This window comes from Carcharhinus amblyrhynchos, chromosome 27 (genome assembly GCF_965287045.1).
Source record: "Carcharhinus amblyrhynchos chromosome 27, sCarAmb.v2.hapA, whole genome shotgun sequence".
Classification (NCBI taxonomy): domain Eukaryota; kingdom Metazoa; phylum Chordata; class Chondrichthyes; order Carcharhiniformes; family Carcharhinidae; genus Carcharhinus; species Carcharhinus amblyrhynchos.
In genome coordinates, this window is record NC_137350.1 from 5,965,620 (window position 1) to 5,989,582 (window position 23,963).

Below are 23,963 nucleotides of genomic sequence, written 5' to 3' on the forward strand. Positions count from 1 at the left end.
GGTCCAAACAACAAAACGGAAGAGCTGGAAAAGACGGGAGTTTATCGAAAAAGTGACAACTCCTCCAGACTGGAATAACAGCAAGGTAGCAGTGAGAATGGCTGGAAAGCTAAGGGTGTGCTCATACCCAAAGCATCTAAAGAAAGTGCTGAAGAGATCTCACTGCCCCATTGCCAAACACCGAGGGAATATTGCTGCTATTTGCCAAGGCAAAGGAATTCACTGCCCCTTGGATATGAAGGATGGTTATTGGAAAGTGAAGCTGGATGAAAGCAGTGACATTCTGGACACTGTTTGGGTGATACAGCTGGCTGCGCATGCTGTCTGTCATTTCCACAGCTCCAGAAGAATATCAACATGAGAGAATCAGTGACCGCCTCAGAGCGGAAGCCACATTGAATGATCTAATCCATGGATGTGGAGACACAATGGAAGAAGCCATCACTGGCCATGATCAGAACTTAACACGACTGTGGAGATAAACCTGAAACTGAAGAAGAAAAGGATGCAACTGAAGATGCCTGAAGTCAAGTACATCTTCACCCAGATCAGGGCGACACGGTAGCACAGTGGTTAGCACTGCTGCTTCACAGCTCCAGGGACATTAGCAGTATATGGGACATTGGACCTCATAAACAAAATACAGGGTCCAATTCTGGTCACCACACTGGAGGAAGAATGGGAGTCTACCAAAATGCAGAGATGAGGCGGCACGGTAACACAGTGGTTAGCACTGCTGCTTCACAGCTCCAGGGTCCTGGGTTCGATTCCCGGCTCGGGTCACTGTCTGTGTGGAGTTTGCCCAGTAAAAAGTCTGACAACACCAGGTTTAAGCCCAACCAATTTATTTGATAGTACACTCACTAGCTTTCGGGTTAGTCCTGAAACGTGTAGTGTGAAACATGTAGTGGAGTTTGCACATTCTCCTCATGTCTGCATGGGTTTCCTCTGAGTGCTCCAGTTTCCAACCACAGTCCAAAGATGTGCGGGTTAGGTTGATTGGCCATGCTAAAAATTGCCCTTAGTGTCCAGGGATGCTTGGTTAGAGGGATTAGTGGGTAAATATGTAGGGATATGGGTGTAGGGCCTGGGTGGGATTGTGGTCGGTGTAGACTCGATGGGCCGAAGGGCCTCTTTCTGCACTGTAGGGTTCTATGATTCTATGATCCTGACAAGAAAGTTGAGGATTCTGCAACAGAGTGTGAAATCTTCCAGATTCAACCTGAAAGAACAGCTCAACATGATGTGGAATTCACCAACCCAGCAGAGACAGACAAACGCCTTGTTCAAATCAAGCAAAGCACTCAACATGAGGCAACTCGACAAGTGCGTAATGATGAAAGGAAGGTCCAAGAGCACCAAGGACTTACCTGTGGTCACAAGAGCATGTTGGGCATTCCGAGATACATCGACAGCCCAAGATGGCACCTTGTACAAAGGAAATAGAATCATCATCCCTCGGGAGATTGGAGAGATATTGAAGTGTATCAGTGTAAGTCAGCAAGGAACTGAATCAACTCTGACTAAAGCAAGAGAATTTCTCTACTGGTCAAACATCAGCAAGCCCCCATTGGCCAGTGCAGGGGTAAGCTAAGCAAATGAGAGCACCATTGGCACATAACACCCCAGACAGACCGTGGATGAAGCTGGGAGTAGATCTTTTTACTTCGACAGGCGCTGGTGACTGCTAGGAGTTTGACCAGCTGACCTCACCAGTAACAAGAGAAATAGTAAAATGCTTGAAAACACAGATCAGTCAGTATGGCATTCCAGGCATTAAGAACATAAGAAATAGGAGCAGGAGTAGGCCATCTAGCCCTTCGAGCCTGCCCCGCCATTCAATAAGATCATGGCTGATCTGAAGTGGATCATTTCCACTTTCCCACTCTCTCCCCATAACCCTTAATTCCCTAATCGATCAGAAATCTATCTACCCGTGACTTAAACATATTCAACGAGGTAGCCCCCACCACTTCAATGGGCAGAGAATTCCAGAGATTTACCACCCTCTGAGAGAAGAAGTTCCTCCTCAACTCTGTAAACATTGTGCTGAGTGACAATGGCCCTCAGTTGATAAGTGAAGAATTCAGCTGATTCATAAAGGATTGGGAAATTCAGCACTGCACGTCCTTTCCGTTCTATCCCCAGTCGAATAGAAAGGCTGAAGCAGCGGTGAAAATCACCAAAGCACTCAGGAAGAAATTGAGCAAACCTAGCACAGACAGTTACGAGACAAACCTTGAATGCAGAAACACATCAACTTGAAGGCATAGAAAGTAGTCCTGACCAGAGACTAATGACACGTGGCATCACACTACTCTTCCACTGGCAAAAGAGTGACTGAAACCAAAAGTAGGAACAGGCGTGAATGAAAAGATCAAGGTGAAACAACAAGAAGCCAAATTTCAGTTTGACAAGACTGCCAAAGCAATACCATAGCTGAGCATTGGAGAGTCAATCATGGTTAAAGCCTTCAACACTCTCAGCAGGGGTCATCCCACATGGAAAGTTGGTACGTGTCAAGAAACTGTCACCTCGATTGTACATGCTGGAAGTGAACGAGCAAACATACCCGCACAACCTCAAACATCCAAACAACTAATGTATGTTTATTGATGTCTTTTTTTTACATCCACAGGTGATTCGGTCCGCCTTGTTGGCCAACAAGGGGCGTACACGCGGTGGGTCGTGTGAGGGCTGCTCTTGGATGTTGTTTCGAGAGTTGCCTAGTGCTTCACGTCGTTAGTGTACGCTTAAACTGGACCAACTGACGGGCAACGCGACAGCTCAGTGACTATCACTGTTTGCTGTGCAGATACAGGGACCCGGGTCGGATCTCCGGCTTGGGTCGTTGTCTGTGAGACTTTGCACATTCTCCCCGTGCTTGCGTGGGCTTTCTCCGGGTGCTCCGGTTTCCTCCCACACCCCAAAAACCTGCTTTTAGGCTGATTGGTGTCAATAAATTGTCCCTAAATTAGACCTCCCTTAATCTAGCGCACATATAATTCTCTAAATTTGCACCCCCTTTATTGTGGAGTCCACGAGGCATAGACAAAAGTCGTAGGTAGGAGAAGGATTGGAATGAGGTGCCCACTGAGTGCTAGAATGGGCGGCGCGGGCTTGTTGGGCCAAAGGGCCTGTTTCCTGTGCTGTGTTGTTCTTTGTAACTAGCGAAGCTGTTCCATCACAGCCTGTCAGGGGCTAGGGGTCTGACCAGCTGTACTGAGCACAGAGCCACCATCAATCCCAGAGATCCACGGACCCCCCAGCAACCAAAACAGTCACCATGGTAACAAGGGTCACAGGAATGATGCTCCCTGGACAGGAACATCACGCGGATGTACAACCAACGTCAACATAGACATTAAGAGACCCGCATGGTTTAGAGACCACGGCTGCGGTACGTGTGTGGAGACTGATTGGGGTAACAAGCAGTTGTAAGTGAATGAGGACAATGGGTGTACAGCGGCTAACGTGGGTAACTCACAGTCACGCGGAATTGCGCCTGCAGATATGTCTCTTGTTCACTGAGAAAAGGCAGGGGTGGGGGGGATGATTGGATTTTGAAATGCAACACATCCAATCCAGCTTGTCATGGTCACGTGACTCTGTCAAGAGGCAAGCGCTGTCGGCGGCCATTTTTGATCCGTTCAATAAAGCCTCTCACCGGGACAGAGACTGAAGGAAAGTGCTGTCCTTGTACATGAGACGGTGGGGGTCACTGAAACTGACAGTGGAGTGGGCGGGGGTGGGGGGGCGGGGTCGCTGGAGCTGTCAATGATGTGACAGAGAAGGGGGAGGTCAAGGGAGCTCTCAGTGGAGTGGGGGGGAGGGGGTCACTGGGGCTGCCAGTGAAGGGGTGGGGGTGGTCACTGGGGCTGCCAGTGGAGGGGGGGGGTCACTGGGACTGCCAGTAGAGTAGGGGGGGGTCACTGGGGCTGCCAGTAGAGTAGGGGGGGAGGGTTGGTCACTGGCACTGCGAATGGAGTTTGGGGGGTGGGGGGGGGTCGCTGGTGCTGCCAGTGGAGTGTGGGGGGGGGGGGGGGGTCACTGGAGCTGCTACTGGAGTGGGAGGGGGGGGGGTTCGCTGGAGCTGCCAGTGGAGTGGGAGGGTCGCTGGGACTGCCAGTGGAGGGGGGGTCACTGGGGCTGCCAGTGGAGTATGGGGGGGGGGTCATTGGAGCTGCTACTGGAGTGGGGGGGGGGGTTCGCTGGAGCTGCCAGTGGAGTGGGAGGGTCGCTGGGACTGCCAGTGGAGGGGGGGTCACTGGTGCTGCCAGTAGAGTTGGGGGGGGGGGGGGGCGGGAGGAGTTCACAGATGTTCACAGAGTCCAGACGGACCCGGGGAGTGAGGATTGGACTGAACTCAAACTGTCTCCGGATAGTGTTGGGGAAATGGATAATAATTGGAGCTGGCGGCTGGAACAGATTGCTGATGCTCAGGACTATTCCAAATTAACCTCCCGGCTTCAAACACAATCTGCTGCTAATTGGGGAAGATTCGAATCAAAAAGCTCTCTTCGCTGAGACTGGGGACTCTCCACCTCCTGTCTAAATCAGAACCAGCAGTTTACTTTGGAGAACGAGAGCCCCCTCAGAGGGCAGCTGAAGGGGTATGTGTAACGTTAGTGTGTGCAGCGACACACTGACCAGGCCGGGCTCAGCCTGTGAGAGGGAGCGAGTCCGGTTTCTTTCGAGTGGGTCTACTGTCGGTACAAGGACTCCATTGTCAGTCACTGCCAAACACACTGCAACAGGGCAGGGGTCCTGTCAGCATCAGTCTGATGGACAAGGTAGGGGAGTATCATTCAAGGGCCTCACTGCTGACCATCAGGCCCCAGCGTGTATGGACGTCCGTTGAGGGCAAGCTGAGGTTTGACCGTGATGCATCACTTGGTCGAATAAGCCGCCCCTTCTGTGGCCACACAGCCAGGGGTCACAGGAACTGGGATGTCCGCAGAAACTGGCGCCCAAATCCGGGAGATGGGGAGGGTTTCACTGCACCCGCCAAGAAACCCAGCGACTTACTGAGCACGGGGAGGAGGTAGTGAGTGAGATGGGAGGTACCGAGTGGGGGAAGGGAGTAAAGAATGAAGGGAGGAGATGGGGAAACAAAGGCAGGAGAGAGAGCAGAGAGTGTGTACAGGTAGGAGAGTGAGTGTAGAGAAGAGACAGTGCGGAGATAGGAGGTTAAGGGAGGGGTTAGTGAGTAGGGGGGTTGGAGATTGGAGGAAGGTGTTAGTGAGAGGGGTCAAAAGTTAAAATGTAGGGCACAGGGTGGGCTTAGCAAGCAGGTGAAGGGCATTAGTGAGCAGAAAGGGAGCAGTGAGCAATGGGACATGGGCAGATTGGGTGTATAGTGATAGTCATGATGTGGATGTGCCGGCGTTGGACTGGGGTGAACAGCAGGTTAGGTGTAAAGATTCGCATTCTAATCAGTAATCTGTAAACTGTCTGTGCTGTTATATGCTCTGTCTGAGGCCAGAACTCTCCATTCACCTGACGAAGGGACTAACCCGAAAGCTTGTGCGTTTACTATCAAATAAATCGGTTGGACTAAAACCTGGTGTTGTCAGACTTTTTACTGTGTATAATGGTACACAGCCAAACTAGATGAACATTGGAACACAGGCAGAGTGGGTGAACACTGCAGATGGAGGAGGAGAAAGTGGGTTCCCGGACACGCGTACTTTGTTTGAACAGAGGGGAGTACGGTAGGATGAGAGAAGAATTGGCGAATGTGGACTGGGGGAGCGCGTTGGAAGGTAGGTCTGCTGAGGAGCAGTGGAGGATCTTTAAGGAGATCTTTCTTGGTGCTCAGCGGAAATTTATTCTAATGGTCAAAAAGGACAGTAGGAGGAGAGGTAATAAGCCGTGGATAACGAAGGAGGTGAAGGAAAGTGTTAAATTAAAAGCGTAGGCATTTAGAGTAGCTAAGAGTAGTGGGCGAGAAGAGGATTGGGAGAGGTTTAAATGTCAACAAAGATTGACAAAGAAGTTGATAAAGAAGGGCAGGAGAAACTATGAAGCTGGGCTAGCGCTTAATATAAAAAAGGATAGCAAGAGTTTTTATAAATATATAAAAAGGAAGAGGCTGGCTAGGGTGAATGTTGGTCCTTTAGAGGATGAGAAAGGGGACCTAGTGGTAGGGGATGGGGATATGGCTAAGGTATTGAATAACTTTTTTGCTTCTGTCTTCACGGAGGAGGACGTGAATAATTTGCCGGGTGTTAGCGATGGAAAGGTGGTAGGACTGGAGGGTCTTAATGACATTACTGTTACTAGAGAGGCGGTGCTCAACAGACTGGAGGGTCTGATTGTGGACAAGTCCCCAGGACCAGATGGAATGCATCCGAGGGTTCTGAAAGAAATGGCGGAGGTGATAGTGGATGCCCTGGTGGTTATTTTCCAGACGTCGCTGGATTCCGGGGAAGTGCCGGATGATTGGAAAACGGCTAATGTTACGCCGTTGTTTAAGAAGGGTGCCAGGCAAAAGGCGGGGAATTATAGGCCGGTTAGTTTAACGTCTGTGGTAGGTAAAATGTTAGAATCTGTCATTAAGGAGGAAATTGCGAGGCATCTTGAAGGGAATTGCTTGATAGAGCAGATGCAGCACGGTTTCATTAAAGGGAAGTCGTGTCTGACAAATTTACTGGAGTTCTATGAGGATTTGTCTAGGGCGGTGGATAGAGGAGAGCCGGTGCATGTGGTCTTTCTAGATTTTCAGAATTGACAAGGTACCTCACAAGAGGTTATTGCAGAAGGTAGAGGGACATGGAGTTGGGGGTAGGGTGTTAGCGTGGATAGAGGATTGGTTGTCAAATAGGAGGCAGAGAGTGGGGGTCAACGGGTGCTATTCGGATTGGCGGATGGTGACTAGTGGAGTGCCCCAGGGGTCGGTGCTGGGGCCTCAGCTTTTTACCATTTATATAGATGATCTGGAGGAGGGAACCGAGTGCAGGGTGTCGAAATTTGCTGATGACACCAAGATTGGGGGAAAGGCAAATTGTGCGGAGGGTGTGGAGAGTCTGCAGAAGGATCTAGATAGGCTGGGCGAATGGGCCAGGAAATGGCAAATGGAATTTAATGTTGGCAAGTGTGAGGTGGTCCACTTTGGTAGGAAGAATGGTAGGAAGGACTATTACTTACGTGGCGAAAAACTGCAGCAGGCGACGGTGCAGAGGGACCTCGGGGTCCTTGTGCATGAGTCGCAAAAACCCAGCTTGCAGGTGCAGCAGGTGGTCAGGAAGGCGAATGGGATGCTGGCCTTCATAGCGAGGGGGATTGAATATAAAAGTAGGGAGGTCTTGCTGCAGCTGTATAGGGCATTGGTGAGGCTGCAGCTGGAGTACTGTGTGCAGTTTTGGGCGCCGCACCTGTGCAAAGATATTTTGGCCTTGGAGGGAGTGCAGAGGAGGTTTACTAGGCTGATACCGGAGTTGAGGGTGTTGAGCTATGAGGAGAGGCTGAATAAACTAGGCTTGTACTCGTTAGAGTTTAGAAGAATGAGGGGAGATCTCATTGAGACGTATAAGATGATGAATGGGATGGATAGGATAGAGGTGGAGAGACTCTTCCCGCTCAGAAAGGACAGTAGGACTAGGGGGCACAGCCTCAAGATAAAGGGGGGGGCGGTTTAGAACGGAGTTGAGGAGGAACTTCTTCACTCAAAGGGTGGTGAATCTCTGGAATTCTCTGCCCGTTGAAGTGGTGGAGGCTGCCTCGCTAAATATTTTTAAGACGCGGGTTGATGGGTTTTTGATAAGCGAGGGGATTAGGGGTTATGGGGAGAGGGCGGGAAAGTGGAACTGAGCCACACAGATCAGCCATGATCTTATTGAATGGCGGGGCAGGCTCGAAGGGCTAGATGGCCTACTCCTGCTCCTATTTCTTATGTTCTAACACTAGGGTACAGTTAGACTGGGTGTAGACTGCTGTCGCACAAACAGTAAGAAGTCTCACAACACCAGGTTAAAGTCCAACAGGTTTATTTGGTAGTAAACGCCACTAGCTTTCGGAACGCTGTTCCTTCATCAGGTGAGTGGGGAGTTCTGACCACAAACAGGGCATATAAAGGCACTCACAGTTTACAGAATACTGATTAGAATGTGAGTCTTTACAGCTAATCAAACTTGATGTCTGTGTCAATATGCGCGATCTTCTTGGAGATCCTCTCCACTTGGAGCCAGCGGTTTGCGGTGTCAATGGTACTCGTGATGTGGAGATGCCGGCATTGGACTGGGGTAAACACAGTAAGAAGTCTCACAACGCAGACCTACCAGAGAATAAAGGTAGAACTTTGACTCTGGACTCCATGAAGTCTCATGGAATCAGGACCAGCATGGGCAAAGAAACCTCGTGCAGATTACCATCCTTCACACCCTCAACCCTCTCAGCTGATGAATCCCATGGAAGGCGCACTGAGGGTGGCAAGGGCACAGAATCTACTCTGAGCGAGGGATTTCAATGTCCATCACCAAGAATGGCTTGGTAACACCACGACTGACCGAGTGAGAGAGAGGGACAAAACTTTGTCCACCTCAGCCAGCAACATTCACATCCCACTCATGAAAAACACACGTGGCCTCGTGGCACAGCCCCTACCTCAAGACCAGAATCTCCGGGTTCAAATCCAACGTCAGGACTTGTTGGCCACCGACGGAGTGTTAATAACGTGAGTCAACAGGCTGATAATCAGCTCCGAGATACTTTCCCCAAGTCCCCCACTATTCCCCAACAAGAAAAACTGTGCGTGAAAAACATCAGGAAACGTGCAGGAGGTGGGGGTGGTCACAAGCAGGAGGAGAAGAATAACGAGTGGGAAGAGGGGTTAATGATGGGCGGAAGATTAAATGGGAGTGGATGGGGATATGGGAGGGGTTTGGGAATGGAGGAGAGGCTGGCACCTGGGGAGGGAATAAAGAGTGGGAGAAGATAGTGAATGAGGGGAGGGTTATTAAGCTGAGGCGGCAGTGAGGGATTCTCGGCCCACTGAGAACAAAGAACAGCACAGGAAACAGGCCCTTTGGCCCTACAAGCCTGCACTGCCCATTTTAACACTCAGTGAGTGCCTTATTCAAGTCCCACGTCGATCATCGACATTCTTGTCTACCTCTAGTGGACTCCACAATAAAAGGGGTGCAATTTAGGGAATAATAATTTAGGAAGAGGTGAGGGAGTAACTGAGGCGTGAGTGCAGTGGGAGCGAGTGCAATCAGACAGTCAGATATTCTCTAAGGGGGACAAGAAATTCCATCACGAACCAAGCAGATTGGTAAGGTTCTGAGAGTTTTCTGGCAGCTTTGATCTTTCGTTGGGAATAACTGTCCTGTCTCTCCGTGATTAGGTACTGAAGGGATTTCCGGAATGCCTACAGGCCGACATTTGCCTCCACTTAAACAGGAGCCTCCTCCAGAACTGTAAGGTCTTCCGGGGAGCCAGCCCGGGGTGCCTGCGAGCTCTAGCCATGAAGTTCAAGACCACCCACGCTCCTCCCGGTGACACGCTGGTTCACTACGGCGACGTACTGACCGCGCTCTATTTCATCTCCCGCGGCTCCATCGAGATCCTGCGCAACGATGTGGTGGTGGCCATCTTGGGTACGTAGTCCGCAGTGCTCTCGGTCTGCCCCCTTAGGGCGGCGCAGTGGATGGCACTGCTGCCTCACAGCACCAGGGACCTGACGTCGATTCGGGCCTCGAGTCTGTGCGGAGTCTGCACATTCTCCCCATGTCTGCCTGGGTTTCCGTCCCACATTCCAAAGCTGCGTGGGTTAGGTGGATCGGCCACGCTAAATTGCCCCTCAGTGTCAGGGGATTTGCAGGGTAAATTTATGGGGTTACAGGGATAGGGCCTGGGAGGGATTGTTGTCGAACAGCCTCCTTGTGTAGCGTAGGGACACAATGACTCTTACCCTTGGGGCCGGTTATGCCTGCGGAGGGCGTGTAGGCACCATCATCAGGAGAGGCAAAGAGGATGGCAGTGCCATGATGGTGGCCTCGGGTACCGAGGGAAAATCTCCAAGGAATCTCAGGGTCTTCCGGGCTCTCTCTGCTTGCTTTGCTGCCAGGTTGCACCCACTCAGAAGCAACCCTCCTTCCAAAATTCCTCCCACTGCTGACCCTCTACCTCTGCTTCTCACTCAAACACTTCACAAACAGCGGGAACCAGTTTAGAAAGTTTACGGACGGCGCAATCTTGGCAAAGTCGCACAGAAGATGCACCAGAATGGTTCCGGGGGTGAGGGACTTCAGCTTTGTAGGTATTTTGGACGAGATAGAGAAAAGATGTTTGCAAGGAGATTCGATGGAAATATTCAAAACCTTCAGGGGTTCAGACAGCGAGAAATTGTTCCCATCGATGGAAAGATCAAGGGGACAGATTTAAGGTGAGAGAAGCGATGGACTCACGAGGAGAATCTTTCTCACAGAGCGAGTGGTTAGGATCTGGAATGTGCTACCTACCTGAGAGGCGAGGCGATGGCTTCATGGTTTAATCACTGGACTATTAATCTAGAAATCCAGCTAATGTTCTGGGGACCCTAATTGTCCCTAAATTAGTCTCCCCTCAATGTGGAATGCCATAAGCATAGACAAGGGTCATGGGTGGAGAGGGGACTCATCATGTTAAGATGGCGGCGCGGGCTCGTTGGGCCGAAGGGCCTGTTTCCCAGGCTGTGTTGTTCTTTGTTGACCCGGATTTGAATCCCGCCACAGCAGATGGTGAAATTGAATTCGATTCAAAATATCTGGAATTAAGAACCTCCTGATGACCATGAAACCATTGTCGATTGACGGAAAAAACCCATCTGGTTCGCTAATGTCCCTTAGGGAAGGAAATCTGCCTTCCTTACCCAGTCTGGCCTACATGTGACTCCAGAGCCACAGCAACATGGTTGACTCTCAGCTGCCCCCTCCAAGGGCAGCTAGGGATGGGCAATAAATGTTGGCCCTGCCGGCGATGCCCAGGTCCCACAAATGAATTTTAAAAAATGAGTGTGGGTGGGGGAGGTAGGCTCAAATCGAGGCACTCAAGAGGGAATTGGATTGTTGTCTGAAAGGGAGGAATGTGCAGAGCAGGTGGGGAATCACTCGGGAGAGCTGGGGCAGACACGATGGGCTGAACGGCCTCCCTTTGGCAGTTCTGCAGTGAGGTATAGTCATCGGCTCCATGCTGATGTGAAACGGGGCCAAGGGGCTTGGCCACGGGGTCACAATGTGGAGTGTATGAAACGTTGCGGACTGCAGCAGGGGTGGGGGGGATCGAAAGAGAGAACGATATAAACAGCAGGGTTTTCAAAATGAGCAGAAAGGCCTTGGTATCAGAATGCACAAATCCTCAACAGGACAGATTGACACAATGGGCTAGAAAAGCAAATTGCTTATTGAGGTTTATAAATAGAGGAAGCGAGGAGTTCACACAGCTAATTTCGAAATCACTGGGTATGAGTCAGCTGGAGCCCTGCGGAGAATCCGGGGCTCCACACTTTGTGAAGGAAGTCAGAGCGTTGCAGAGGGTACGGAGGAGTTTTACCAGCGATGAGGGAGCTCAGTTCTGAAGAAGAGGCTGGATCATCCTCGTTGGAACAGAGAGGAGGGGAGAAGTGGCCGAGTTTTCAAGATGTTGAGAGGTTTTGAGGGCGAAGGTGAAGAAAGGATGAATCCGGCTGATGATTGGGCCGATAGGCAGAGGGCAGGGATTCCAAATCACTGGCAGAGAGGAAGTTACTTTTGTCCAGACTGAGTATACCGGGACACAGACAGACTGGGTGTACACCGGGGCACAGACAGACTGGGTGTACACCGGGGCACAGACAGACTGGGTGTACACCGGGACACAGACAGACGGGGCATACACCGGGACACAGACAGACGGGGCGTACACTGGGACACAGACAGACGGGGCGTACACTGGGACACAGGCAGACTGGGCGTACACCGGGACACAGACAGACTGGGTGTACACTGGGATGCAGACAGACTGGGTGTACACTGGGACACAGGCAGACTGGGTGTACACTGGGACGCAGGCAGACTGGGTGTACACTGGGACGCAGGCAGACTGGGTGTACACTGGGACGCAGACAGACTGGGTGTACACTGGGACGCAAGCAGACTGGGTGTACACTGGGACGCAGGCAGATTGGGTGTACACTGGGACGCAGGCAGACTGGGTGTACACTGGGACGCAAGCGCACTGGGTGCACACTGGAACACAGGCAGACTGGGCATATACTGGGACACAGGCAGACTGGGTGTACACTGGGACGCAAGCGCACTGGGTGCACACTGGAACACAGGCAGACCGGGCATACACTGGGACACAGGCAGACCGGATCTGGAATGTTTGATCTGAAAGAGCAGTAGGAACTGATTCTGTGAGCAGTTTTCAAAGGGAATTGGACAGATATTTGAGGAGGAGGAATTTTCAAGCTTACCCAGGAAGAAAAGCCATGTAGGATTTAGTACAGTCTATCTTCCAAAAGCCAGTATAGTTTTGATGGGCTGAATGGCCTCCTTCAGTACCACAAGTATCTATCATTTCCAGGCTGAAGGAGCTGAATGGCTCCCTCCTGTTCCTGCATTTAACAGAATCGATGGGCTGAGTGGCCTCCCTCTTAAGAGAGATTCTTAGCGAGGGTTATGATGACTCGGAGAGGGGGCTGCCCCCACTGACTGTGTACAGACTGAGGCTCGGTGCGTGTATTTGATGCTTTTTGGGGATTTTCTTGATTCCAGGCAAGAATGATACATTTGGGGAGCCAATCAGCCTGTACGCCAGGCCAGGGAAATCAAACTCTGATGTGCGAGCTCTGACATACTGTGATCTACACCGTATCCTGCGCGATGACCTACTGGAGGTGCTCGACATGTACCCTGATTTCTCCAATAACTTCTGGACCAATTTGGAAATCACTTTCAACCTCCGAGATGTGAGTTTTAATCCTTTTCCATTCTTTATGTCAATCAACAGTAAAACCCAGCGCACAGGTTTCCCCATTTGTATCAATGCTGTGACAACATGGTATATGAGAATGTGCACTTAGTCTGCCTGCGTCCCATTGTACACCCGGTCTGCCTGTGTCCCCATGTTCGCCCAGTCTGCCTGTGTCCCCGTGTACGCCCAGTTTGCCTGTGTCCCAGTGTACACCCAGTCTGCCTGTGTCCCAGTGTACAGTCTGCCTGTGTCCCAGTGTATGCCCGGTCTGCCTATGTCTCAGTGTACACCTGGTCTGCCTGTGTCCCAATATCTGCCCGGTCTGCCTGTGTCCTAGTGTCCGCCCAGTCTGCCTGTGTCCCCGTATGCACCCAGTCTGCCTGTGTCCCAGTGTACACCCAGTCTGCCTGTGTCCCAGCGTACACCCAGTCTGCCTGTGTCCCAGTGTACAGTCTGCCTGTGTCCCAGTGTATGCCCGGTCTGCCTATGTCTCAGTGTACACCTGGTCTGCCTGTGTCCCAATATCTGCCCGGTCTGCCTGTGTCCTAGTGTCCGCCCAGTCTGCCTGTGTCCCCGTATGCACCCAGTCTGCCTGTGTCCCAGTGTACACCCAGTCTGCCTGTGTCCCAGTGTACACCCGGTCTGCCTGTGTCCCAGTGTCCGCCCAGTCTGCCTGTGTCCCCGTATGCACCCAGTCTGCCTGTGTCCCCGTATGCACCCAGTCTGCCAGTGTCCCAGTGTACACCCAGTCTGCCTGTGTCCCAGTGTGCACTCAGTCTGCCTGTGTCCCAGTGTACACCCAGTCTGCCTGTTGGACACTCCCAAATTCCTAATGGAATTATTCCTGTTCTTTCTCAATCCCTTAAGCAACCATCAGGAGGAGGAACTGTGACATTTGCTTTCTAACCACTCTTTCACACTCAATCTTTTGTACATCCAAGCCCATCCCACAGCGGCACAGTGGTCCCCCAGGCCCGCGAACATCTCCCCCCCCGCCAGGATATTTCACTCCAGCGGGGTTTAGACTGGCTCCTCACTTTCGGGGAACTAGCGGCCTGACCACACTGGAGTGAAGGGGGCGATCACGGCCTCCCAGGGGGGGTCAGGCGGTGATGGGGTGGTGCTGCCTGGGCATGGGATACTCTGGCAGTACCAGCCTGTGGCCCCCCCCGGTACTGCCCAAGGGGCAAAGTGGCCTTGCCCAGGAGGCATCTTGGCACTGCCCACCAGGAAACGGGCAGGTGGCCAAGTGGGGTGGACCAAGAAGGCGGGGCCTAGGGGATGATCATTGGGGTTGGGGGGGGGGGGGGCGGGTCTTGCAAGAGGATCAGTCGTGGCTGGTGGGAGGCCAGCGATCGGGGTGGTCTGGTGGGGCAGGGTGGGTGATGGTCAGCCTGGGGGGGGGGCTCTGCCTCCTGGGGATGGGCCTTGCCTGGGTGGGGTGGTGGTGGGGGGGGGGGGGCGGGGATCATCACTGCAAAGCAAGGGAGGGGCTGGAGATTGGGGCACTCTGGGTTGGGAGAGGTGTCGGGGCTGGCACACAAATGGACAGGGGGGGGCTGCTGCGATCGGTGTGTGGGGCGATTAGGGGGCCCAGGGCGAGGCAGCGATTGAGCTGGTCAGCAAACTGCAGGCTGACAGCTCGGGGCCACTGCGCATGGAACCATCAGGCTCCAGTGTGAATAGTACCCCCCCCCACCCCCACCCCCGAGCTTTTAATGATATTCACGATTGTGACCAGAGTGTGGGAGATTCGAGTCTGAACTCCCACTGAGAAAAACAATCGCAAATTCGACACTTTGAACTTTTTTGGGGAGAGTCGCGGCCCTTGGCCTCTACAACTTGTCCTCATAATTTACCCCTTTCAGCCCCGGTTTAAATCGAACTGGATCCTCACGGCGTCCTCTCCAGCGCCAGTGTGAGGTGTGATGCCCAGAACTGAGCACAATACTCCAGATAAAGGCTCTGTACAACTTTAACATCACTTCCCCCCCTTTTCGATTCAAGCTCCTTGAAGATACGAGGCCAGTATCCCATCAGCCTTTCTGATTGCTTTTTGCACTTGGCCACCAGCTTTTAGTGACTTAAATTCCCAAACCCCTCTGCTCATTTCCTCTTCCTAGTCTCTCGCCGTTAGAACAAAGAACAAAGAACAAAGAACAACACAGCACGGGAAACAGGCCCTTCGGCCCAACGAGCCCGCGCCGCTGTCCCACTGTCCCAGTGACCTATTCATGATTTTAGTCTACGCCTAATGTGCGAGGATCAGGGAGGTCCAATTTAGGGACAGTTTAGTACCCAATCAATCAGCCTAAAAGCACATCTTTGGGGATGTGGGAGGAAACCGGAGCACCCGGAGGAAACCCACGCAACCACGGGGAGAACGTGCAAACTCCCACAGACACAGGCCCAAATCCATGTGTCCGCACAGTAACAGAGATAGTCTCTGAGCTGTCATGTTGCCCTCGAGATGGTCCAGTTTAAGCACACTAACGACATGCAGCAATAGGCAACTCCCGAAGCAACGTCCAAGAGCAGCCCACTACAACCTGCCGCATGCATGCCCCTTGCTGGACTTAAATGCCTGTGGAGACAAAAAATTCATTATTAAACAGACTGTAACATCCCTGAGGCAAAACGTATTCCCAAGCCTACAATGTTTAGTAAGGCCTACTATATCCCCCTATATGTAGCCCGCTCATGTGGCTGTCCAAGTGACTCTTAAACAACCCTAGCGTGCCTGCTTCCACCACCTTACTCGGTAGTGCATTCCACACCCCCACTACCCTTTGCGTGAAAAACTGCCCTCTAATATTTGTCTTATACCTAGCCCCCCTCACCCTAAGCTCGTGACCCCTCGTTCTATCCATTTCTAATAACGGAAAAAGCTTACCACCATTTACTCTATCTATCCCCTTCATAATCTTATAAACCTCTATTAGATCCCCCCCTCAGCCGACGTCTCTCAAGGGAAAACAGCCCAAGTTCATTCAATCTTTCCTCGTAAGACAGCCCTTCCATACCAGGCAGCATCCTGGTAAATCTCCTCTGCACTCTCTCCAGGATCTCTACATCCTTCCGGTAGTACGGCGACCAGAACTGGACGCAGTACTCCAAGTGAGGCCTAACCAACGTTCTATACAACTGCAACATCAGACTCCTACTCTTATATACCTCTTCCTATGAAGGCTAACATACCATACGCTTTCCTCATCACATTCTGCACCTGCACCGACACCTTCAGGGACTTGTGCACTTGCACCCCCAGGTCTCTCTGCGTATCTATACTCCGGATAGTTCTACCTTTTATCGTATAACTCCCCTCCACATTATTCCGGCCAAAGTGCATCACCTCGCATTTCTCTGGATTAAATTCCATTTGCCATCTATCTGCCCAATCTACCAGCCTGTCTATGTCCTGTTGCATTGCCAGGCACTGCTCCTCAGTACCTGCCAATCCAACCATCTTAGTGTCATCAGCAAATTTGCTGATCACACCACCTACCCCCTCTTCCAAGTCATTAATATATACCACAAATAGAAGAGGTCCTAGTACCGAGCCCTGCGGCACACCACTGGTGACAGATCTCCAATTGGAAAAGGAGCCTTCCACTACTACTCGCTGTCTCCTCCTCCCAAGCCAGTTCTCCACCCATCTACATACCTGGCCTTGTATCCCATGAGCCTTCACCTTTTCTATCAGCCTACCATGAGGGACCTTGTCAAACGCCTTACTGAAATCCATATAGACGACATCAACGGCTTGTCCTTCATCAACTGTTTTTGTCACCTCTTCAAAAAATTCCACTAGATTCGTAAGGCACGACCTCCCTGTAACGAAGCCATGCTGCGTATCCCTGATCAGATTGCAGCGCTCCAGATGTTCATACATCCTATCCTTGAGGATCCTCTCCATTAGCTTGCCTATAACTGAAGTCAAGCTCACCGGCCTATAATTCCCTGGGTTATCCCTCTGACCCTTCTTAAACAACGGTACTACATTTGCAATGCGCCAATTAGGAAAACATTCTCCATCGTTCTCAGATCGCCTCACACGTTGAACTCCATTGACGCTTTTACGAACTCGCCTCTTGTCTCTCTGGAACTCCCTCCTCCTACTTAGCCTGCCTCCTAACTCCTGAATGTTTAATGAGACTGAGTTTGTAATCATGGGAGCCTTCGTCTGCCAGTTGAAGCACACCCAAATGGAGTGCGGGATCGTACTGTGCCGGCATTGTTGCGGGAGTCAGGGACTGACCTAGGATTGGCCTCCCCCTGGTGGTGCATTGGTAACATGGCGCCAACCGCACTCCAGAGTGAAGCTGGACGCTGGGGGTCTCCAGAGTTTCTGTCTGCTGGTTTCATTGTAACTCCGAGTTTGTGTCGAACCAGAAAGGTTTAAAAAAAATCTACGGAGATTATTATCACTCCTCTTTAAAATGGCAAAGTAACTGTACACTGGAAAAATATTTAAAGCACAGAAACAGGCCAACAGCTCAATTGGCCCAAAGCACACCACCTTCCTCCGACTCCATTTCCAATCATACAGCGCAGAAGAGGCCCATCGGGTCTGCACCAACACGCAAGAAACACGTGTACCAGCACGTGGCCCATTTCATCTAACCCCATCACTACCCTCCGTTCCTTTCTCCCTCTAACTACCCCCTAAATGTATCGATACAATTCACCCCAGTCACTCAGTATGGGGTAGCAAATTCCTCATAAACTCTCCGAGTAAAGAGACTTCTCCCAACTTCCCCATTGGATTCATCTTCATGACCATCACATATCTGTGTTATTTAGCACGCCCGTAATCCACCGTCCAATAATATCTCTCACAAGCACCAGCCTTGTTGGTCAACCTTGGCTCAAACCTTAAGATTAAGCTCAGTTATTAAAGTCTCAACAGTTTCTCTGTCGTTCCGTCCCCTACAGGTGACCCCTGCTCCAGGGACCCCCTCTCCAGGGATCCCCTCTGCAGGGACCCCTTCTCCAGGGATCCCCTTCTCCAGGGATCCCCTTCTCCAGTTTCTCTGTAGTTCCGTCCCCTACAGCATACCCACACCAGGGACCCCCTCTCCAGGGATCCCCTCTGCAGGGACCCCTTCTCCAGGGATCCCCTTCTCCAGGGATCCCCTTCTCCAGGGACCCCATCTCCAGGGACCCCCCCTCTCCAGGGACCCCCTGCTCCAGGGACCTCCTCTCCAAAGACCCCTTCTCCAGGGACCCCATCTCCAGGGACCCCCCTCTCCAGGGACCCCCCTCTTCAGGGACCCCCTGCTCCAGGGACCTCCCTCTCCTGGGATGCCCTCCTCCAGGGACCCCCTCTCCAGGAACCCCCTCTCCAGCGATTCCCCTCTCCAGGCACCCCCTCCTCCAGGGACCACCCCGCCTCTCCAGGGGCCCCCTTCTCCAGAGACCCTCTCTCCAGGGATCCCCTCTCCAGGGACCCCCTGCTCCACACGGAGCAGCCTCGCTATAAGGTACCCATTTTATTTCAGTGTTTCTCTCCACTTTAGACCACTTGCTGGGGCTGATGTATCTGTGCTCAGGTGTCACCAGAGCTGGAATGTACCCTCATTACTCACCTTTACTGTCCTATTAGGATCAGGTGGAGGCCATTCTGCCCCTCGACTTTGTCCTGCCATCCGGTCAGATCATGTCTAATACACTCTTCAACCCCATTTACCCATCTTTGCTCCACATCATTTAGATATTGTTATAAAGTGGAGGTTGATCCCCCCCCCTCTGAAAAGAACATAAGAACATAAGAAATAGGAGCAGGAGTAGGCCATCTAGCCCCTCGAGCCTGCCCCGCCATTCAATAAGATCATGGCTGATCTGTCGTGGCTCAGTTTCACTTTCCCGCCCTCTCCCCATAACCCTTAATCCCCTCTCTTATCAAAAACCCATCAACCCGCGTCTTAAAAATATTTAGCGAGGCAGCCTCCACCACTTCAACGGGCAGAGAATTCCAGAGATTCACCACCCTTTGAGTGAAGAGGCTCCTCCTCAACTCCGTTCTAAACCGAACACCAAAACACCCAAAGAGGAGTACCTCGCCTTATAATCTGTAAAATGTGTATGAGAAGTGGTGTGACTTGCACCTCAGCGCCATCTAGTGATTAAATAAAAATAAATCCCTGACCCTCTCTCTGAAGTCAACTATTTATTTATCTAACAATGAGCAAATGAACCAAACGATTAACAAATCAAATAAGTCCCTTCTAACTATTAACTACTCCTGAATAAAACAAGATTCTAATGATATGCTGCTCAAATAAATACAATTCCCACTCATTAACAAAATAGAATTTAGTCACTCTCTAAATTACAACCAGGTTTTGTGCTTTCCGGAATATCCTGGGTTTTCTCCGTTGATTCTTCTGCCTGAAACCTCTTTCTTCTTTGGTATCTTTGCTATCCAGATGATGCTATGAGAGCTAGTGGTATAGAAAGAGAGAGAGAGAGCTGTGAGCTGTAAGCTCTGGCAGGTAGCTGTTGCTCTACTCCCTTTGTCCCATTGCTCCTTTTATATCCGTGATGACATATCAATATTTCCTACAGTAGGATTGGTCCCAGGTTGTCAAAACCATCGGATTTTAATTTAATAGGTTTTTGATATCTAAGTGCCTGATTCAAATTGATTGGCTAAATTCAAAAGCCTGTTGTCTTGGTAACGCTGCTGTTTGGCCTTTTGATATAAATGTTTCATTTTGGGCTCTCTGTGTACTAAGCACAGAAAAGGCACCACCTTTTAACAGGACCATGCAATGCTTCCCCCTCCAGCATCTTATAATTTTACCATTCTTACAAACACCAAATTCTAATTTCCGGTCTCCCAATCTACAATCACTCTGCCCAAATGTCCCCTCACTTAACAAAAACGTGTCAAACTTAATCCTGAAAGCTCGGATTCATTTCCAACATTAGAGATGTTTGGGTGAGTGACTTCTAGATTCCCACTATCCTGAGTCAAGAATGTTTCCTGACCCTACCCCTAAACAATGCTGTTCTTGGATCTCTGCACAGACCAGGTTATTTCTCTATATCTCCACCATAAAGTCCTGCTGTCAGTTCAAACACCTTGACCAAGGTCACCCAAAATCTCCTAAACTAAGGGAAAGGTCTTTGCAAGCTGAGCCCTCAATTTAACCCTTAAAGCCCACTCGAAGAATGACCAGCTTTCTGAACCAAATTTTGGGTCCAATCAAAAAACCCAATCAAACCTCTCTCCTTCCGAAGAGCAAAGAACAACACAGCACGGGAAACAGGCCCTTCGGCCCAACGAGCCCACGCCACCATTTCAACATTGTGAGTCCCCTCTCCACCCATGACCCTTGTCTACGCTTATGGCACTCCACATGGGAAACCAGATTGAGGGGAGACTAATTTAGGGACAATTTGTTACACCAATCAGCCTAAGAGCACATCTTTGGGGTGTGGAAGGAAACCGGAGCACCTGGAGAAAAGCCACTGCTCAATGGTCAGGATCGGATCGTGTCAGTTATCCGTGTCACAAATTGACCTGAGCTTCTGATTGCCTGTCCTCCCTCTCCCTCATCGCGATGTAACTGTCACTGAAACCTGCGCCCACATTTCTGTCACCCCTCGCCTGAGGGGATTCTCTCAGATGAACATAAGAACATAAGAAATAGGAGCAGGAGTAGGCCATCCAGCCCTTCGAGCCTGCCCCGCCATTCAATAAGATCATGGCTGATCTGTCATGTCTCAGTTCCACTTTCCCACCCTCTCCCCATAACCCTTAATCCCCTCTCTTATCAAAAACCCATCAACCCGCGTCTTAAAAATATTTAGCGAGGTAGCCTCCACCACTTCAACGGGCAGAGAATTCCAGAGATTCACCACCCTTTGAGTGAAGAAGTTCCTCCTCAACTCCGTTCTAAACCGCCCCCCCTTTATCTTGAGGCTGTGCCCTCTAGTCCTACTGGGCCTCACTTCCAGCTAATCCTGGAATCAGTTACAGAATGGAGAGGACAGAGTGACACCCAAAATAACAACTGTTGGGGCATTTACACTGGGACGGTTTAGCAAGGGGAGCTAACCAGGACTTTAAAGATTGCTAAAAGCTTCGAGAGGGCAAATAGATTGTTTGCAATATTGGAAAAGACAAATGACTATCATTATGAGACTGGAGGAGTTTGAGGAAGTGCTCTCTTGCAGAGGGATATTAAATCATTCACCACGAGCAGGGACTGAAGAAGAAATTTGATAAAGAATTGTGTAAGTATTTAAAAATTAATATGTGGCAATATGAGGGGAATGCATTTAGACAGCCCAGTTAATGGGCTAGCATGGCTACTGGGCTGAATAACCCCTTTCTGAGTTAGAATCTCCATGATTCTGTGTTAATCTGTATCGACCGGAAGCCTCTCTTCACCCATTATCCTTCAAGATATTTAACATTGCACTAACCTAATGGGATTGGGGGTTATAGATAGGTCTATGGCTTAGTAGGTATAGATGTGATCGGTGCAACTTGTGGGCCGAAGGGCCTGTTTGTGCTGTAGTGTTCTATGTTCTAACCGATCTCCCTTGGTGTGATCAGGATGAGTTAGGGGATAGAGTAATCCTGTTGCTGAGCCCTCCCGCAGAGATCCGTCTGCCCTCAGTACCTCCTCGTTCTGCCTGTCACAAGCGTCATGCTACACCAGGTACACTACCCACCTAGACAGAGGTCACTAAGCCTGCCCTGCTCGCACATTGGAAATCAGGGCTATTGAGTGTGTCCATATGCTAGGGATATCCCCAAGTGTGTCCATGTACCTGTGTTTGTCTCTGTGTCAGCGTACTGCAAGTGTAGCCATGAAGTGGGACAGCACAGTAGCACAGTGGGTTAGCGCTGCTGCTTCACAGCTCCAGGGACCCGGGTTCGATTCCCGGCTTGGGTCACTGTCTGTGTGGAGTTTGCACATTCTCCTCGTGTCTGCGTGGGTTTCCTCCGGGTGCTGTGGTTTCCTCCCACAGTCCAAAGATGTGCGGGTTAGGTTGATTGGCTGTGCTAAAAATTGCCCCTTAGTGTCTTGGGATGTGTAGGTTAGAGGGATTAGTGGGTATAATATGTAGGGATATGGGGGTAGGGCCTGGGTGGGATTGTGTTCGGTGCAGACTCGAAGGGCCTCTTTCTGCACTGTAGGGCTCAATGATTCTGAGCGGTATCCATTAAATTCAGCCATCATGCATTGTACAAGTGTCTGCGTACAATATCTGTGTACCAGTATATACTGAATGGGTCACTGTATACTGGGTGTTTACATCCCATGTCCATCAACAGTGTCTGTGCACATGGAGTGTGTCTGTACACCGTTGATCCACGTACAGCCAGCAGGCCTGTGGGTCAGTGTACCCCCGGGGGTTTTTGCTGTGTGTCAGTGTACCTCCGAGGGTTTTTGCTGTGTGTCAGTGTACCCCGAGGGTTTTTGCTGTGTGTCAGTGTACCCCGAGGGTTTTTGCTGTGTGTCAGTGTACCTCCGAGGGTTTTTGCTGTGTGTCAGTGTACCCCCGGGGGTTTTTGCTGTGTGTCAGTGTACCCCCGAGGGTTTTTGCTGTGTGTCAGTGTACCCCCGAGGGTTTTTGCTGTGTGTCAGTGTACCTCCGAGGGTTTTTGCTGTGGGTCAGTGTACCCCCGAGGGTTTTTGCTGTGGGTCAGTGTACCCCCGAGGGTTTTTGCTGTGTGTCAGTGTACCCCCGAGGGTTTTTGCTGTGTGTCAGTGTACCCCCGAGGGTTTTTGCTGTGTGTCAGTGTACCCCCGAGGGTTTTTGCTGTGTGTCAGTGTACCCCCGAGGGTTTTTGCTGTGTGTCAGTGTACCCCCGAGGGTTTTTGCTGTGGGTCAGTGTACCCCCGAGGGTTTTTGCTGTGGGTCAGTGTACCCCCGAGGGTTTTTGCTGTGGGTCAGTGTACCCCCGAGGGTTTTTGCTGTGGGTCAGTGTACCCCTGGGGGTTTTTGCTGTGTGTCAGCGTACCCCCGGGGGTTTTTGCTGTGTGTCAGTGTACCCCCGGGGGTTTTTGCTGTGTGTCAGTGTACCCCCGAGGGTTTTTGCTGTGTGTCAGTGTACCCCCAAGGGTTTTTGCTGTGTGTCAGTGTACCCCCGAGGGTTTTTGAGTATCAGTGTACACTGAGCGTGCTGGTTTACCAGTCCGTTCTGAGCATGTGGGTGTATTACTGTACACCTGCCTGTGTGTTAGTGCACTGACCTACTGCAGCTAATCAACCCCCCAACACCCAACCCTCCGGCAATGGGGAAATGTGCCCGATGAGAAGGGGGTTCGTTGTGGATTTTGTGACCGTGTTATTTAAACTATTTAACAGGCGGACCGGATTCTCCGCTCACCCCCGAGTGAGGATTCCGACAATGGGAACAGGCGGATCCGACGAAGGAAACGCTCATTCAGGGAAAGGAGCAACGCCGGTGAGTGCGCAGACCGAGGGCACGGAGCCGGTTAACCGGTGTTGAAATGTTAAAATATCTCTGATACTTTCGACCAGTTTACACATTCTGATGTTTTACCCCAGGTGCCCTTATTTGCAAGGTGGACAAACGACAAACACAAGTAAAGGTTCAACAAGTTTATTAACAATAACACTGCTAACCCTTATATTACCCACAATAAAACACCCCAAAATCAGATATACCACCCACAAAGATGGTTTGGCTAAAACTGCAGGCTCGTTTCTCTGAGTCCCTCTGGTCCAGTGTCACGAAGGTGAGTCTCGATGGCAGCTTCTTCTCTGGTCAGTCTTCCGAATGGCCAAGGATGGCCTCCTTCATCGAGTCTTCTCCAGTCTTCCCTGCTGGTGTCTGCAAGCGTGTTCCTTTATCCCCCTGTCTGCTTGCCTTTCCAGAAACTTCTCTGGCTTCCGGCCAATGAGGTCCCAGGAGTGGGTTCCAATACCCAGTGGGTCTCTTGATGTCTGCCGGACAGGACACCAGGGTCCACCCCCAGGTGTCCATCTCCATGCTGCTGCTTACATGTAACCTGTTATCAGATTAAGCCAACTGCAGG

The 23,963-nt window shown here is 51.0% G+C and overlaps 1 protein-coding gene across 1 annotated transcript in view; it reads left to right on the forward strand.

Moving 5' to 3' along the window:
- The window catches only part of LOC145358997 (voltage-gated inwardly rectifying potassium channel KCNH6-like), a 114,709-nt gene that overhangs the window by 64,587 nt on the left and 26,159 nt on the right, over positions 1 to 23,963 (forward strand). The window contains exons 3-7 of the mRNA XM_080213355.1: positions 459 to 561; positions 1,216 to 1,585; positions 9,347 to 9,599; positions 12,738 to 12,931; positions 23,269 to 23,368. Coding sequence (XP_080069481.1) covers positions 459 to 561; positions 1,216 to 1,585; positions 9,347 to 9,599; positions 12,738 to 12,931; positions 23,269 to 23,368 — 1,020 coding nt within the window. The remainder of the gene's footprint in view (positions 1 to 458; positions 562 to 1,215; positions 1,586 to 9,346; positions 9,600 to 12,737; positions 12,932 to 23,268; positions 23,369 to 23,963) is intronic.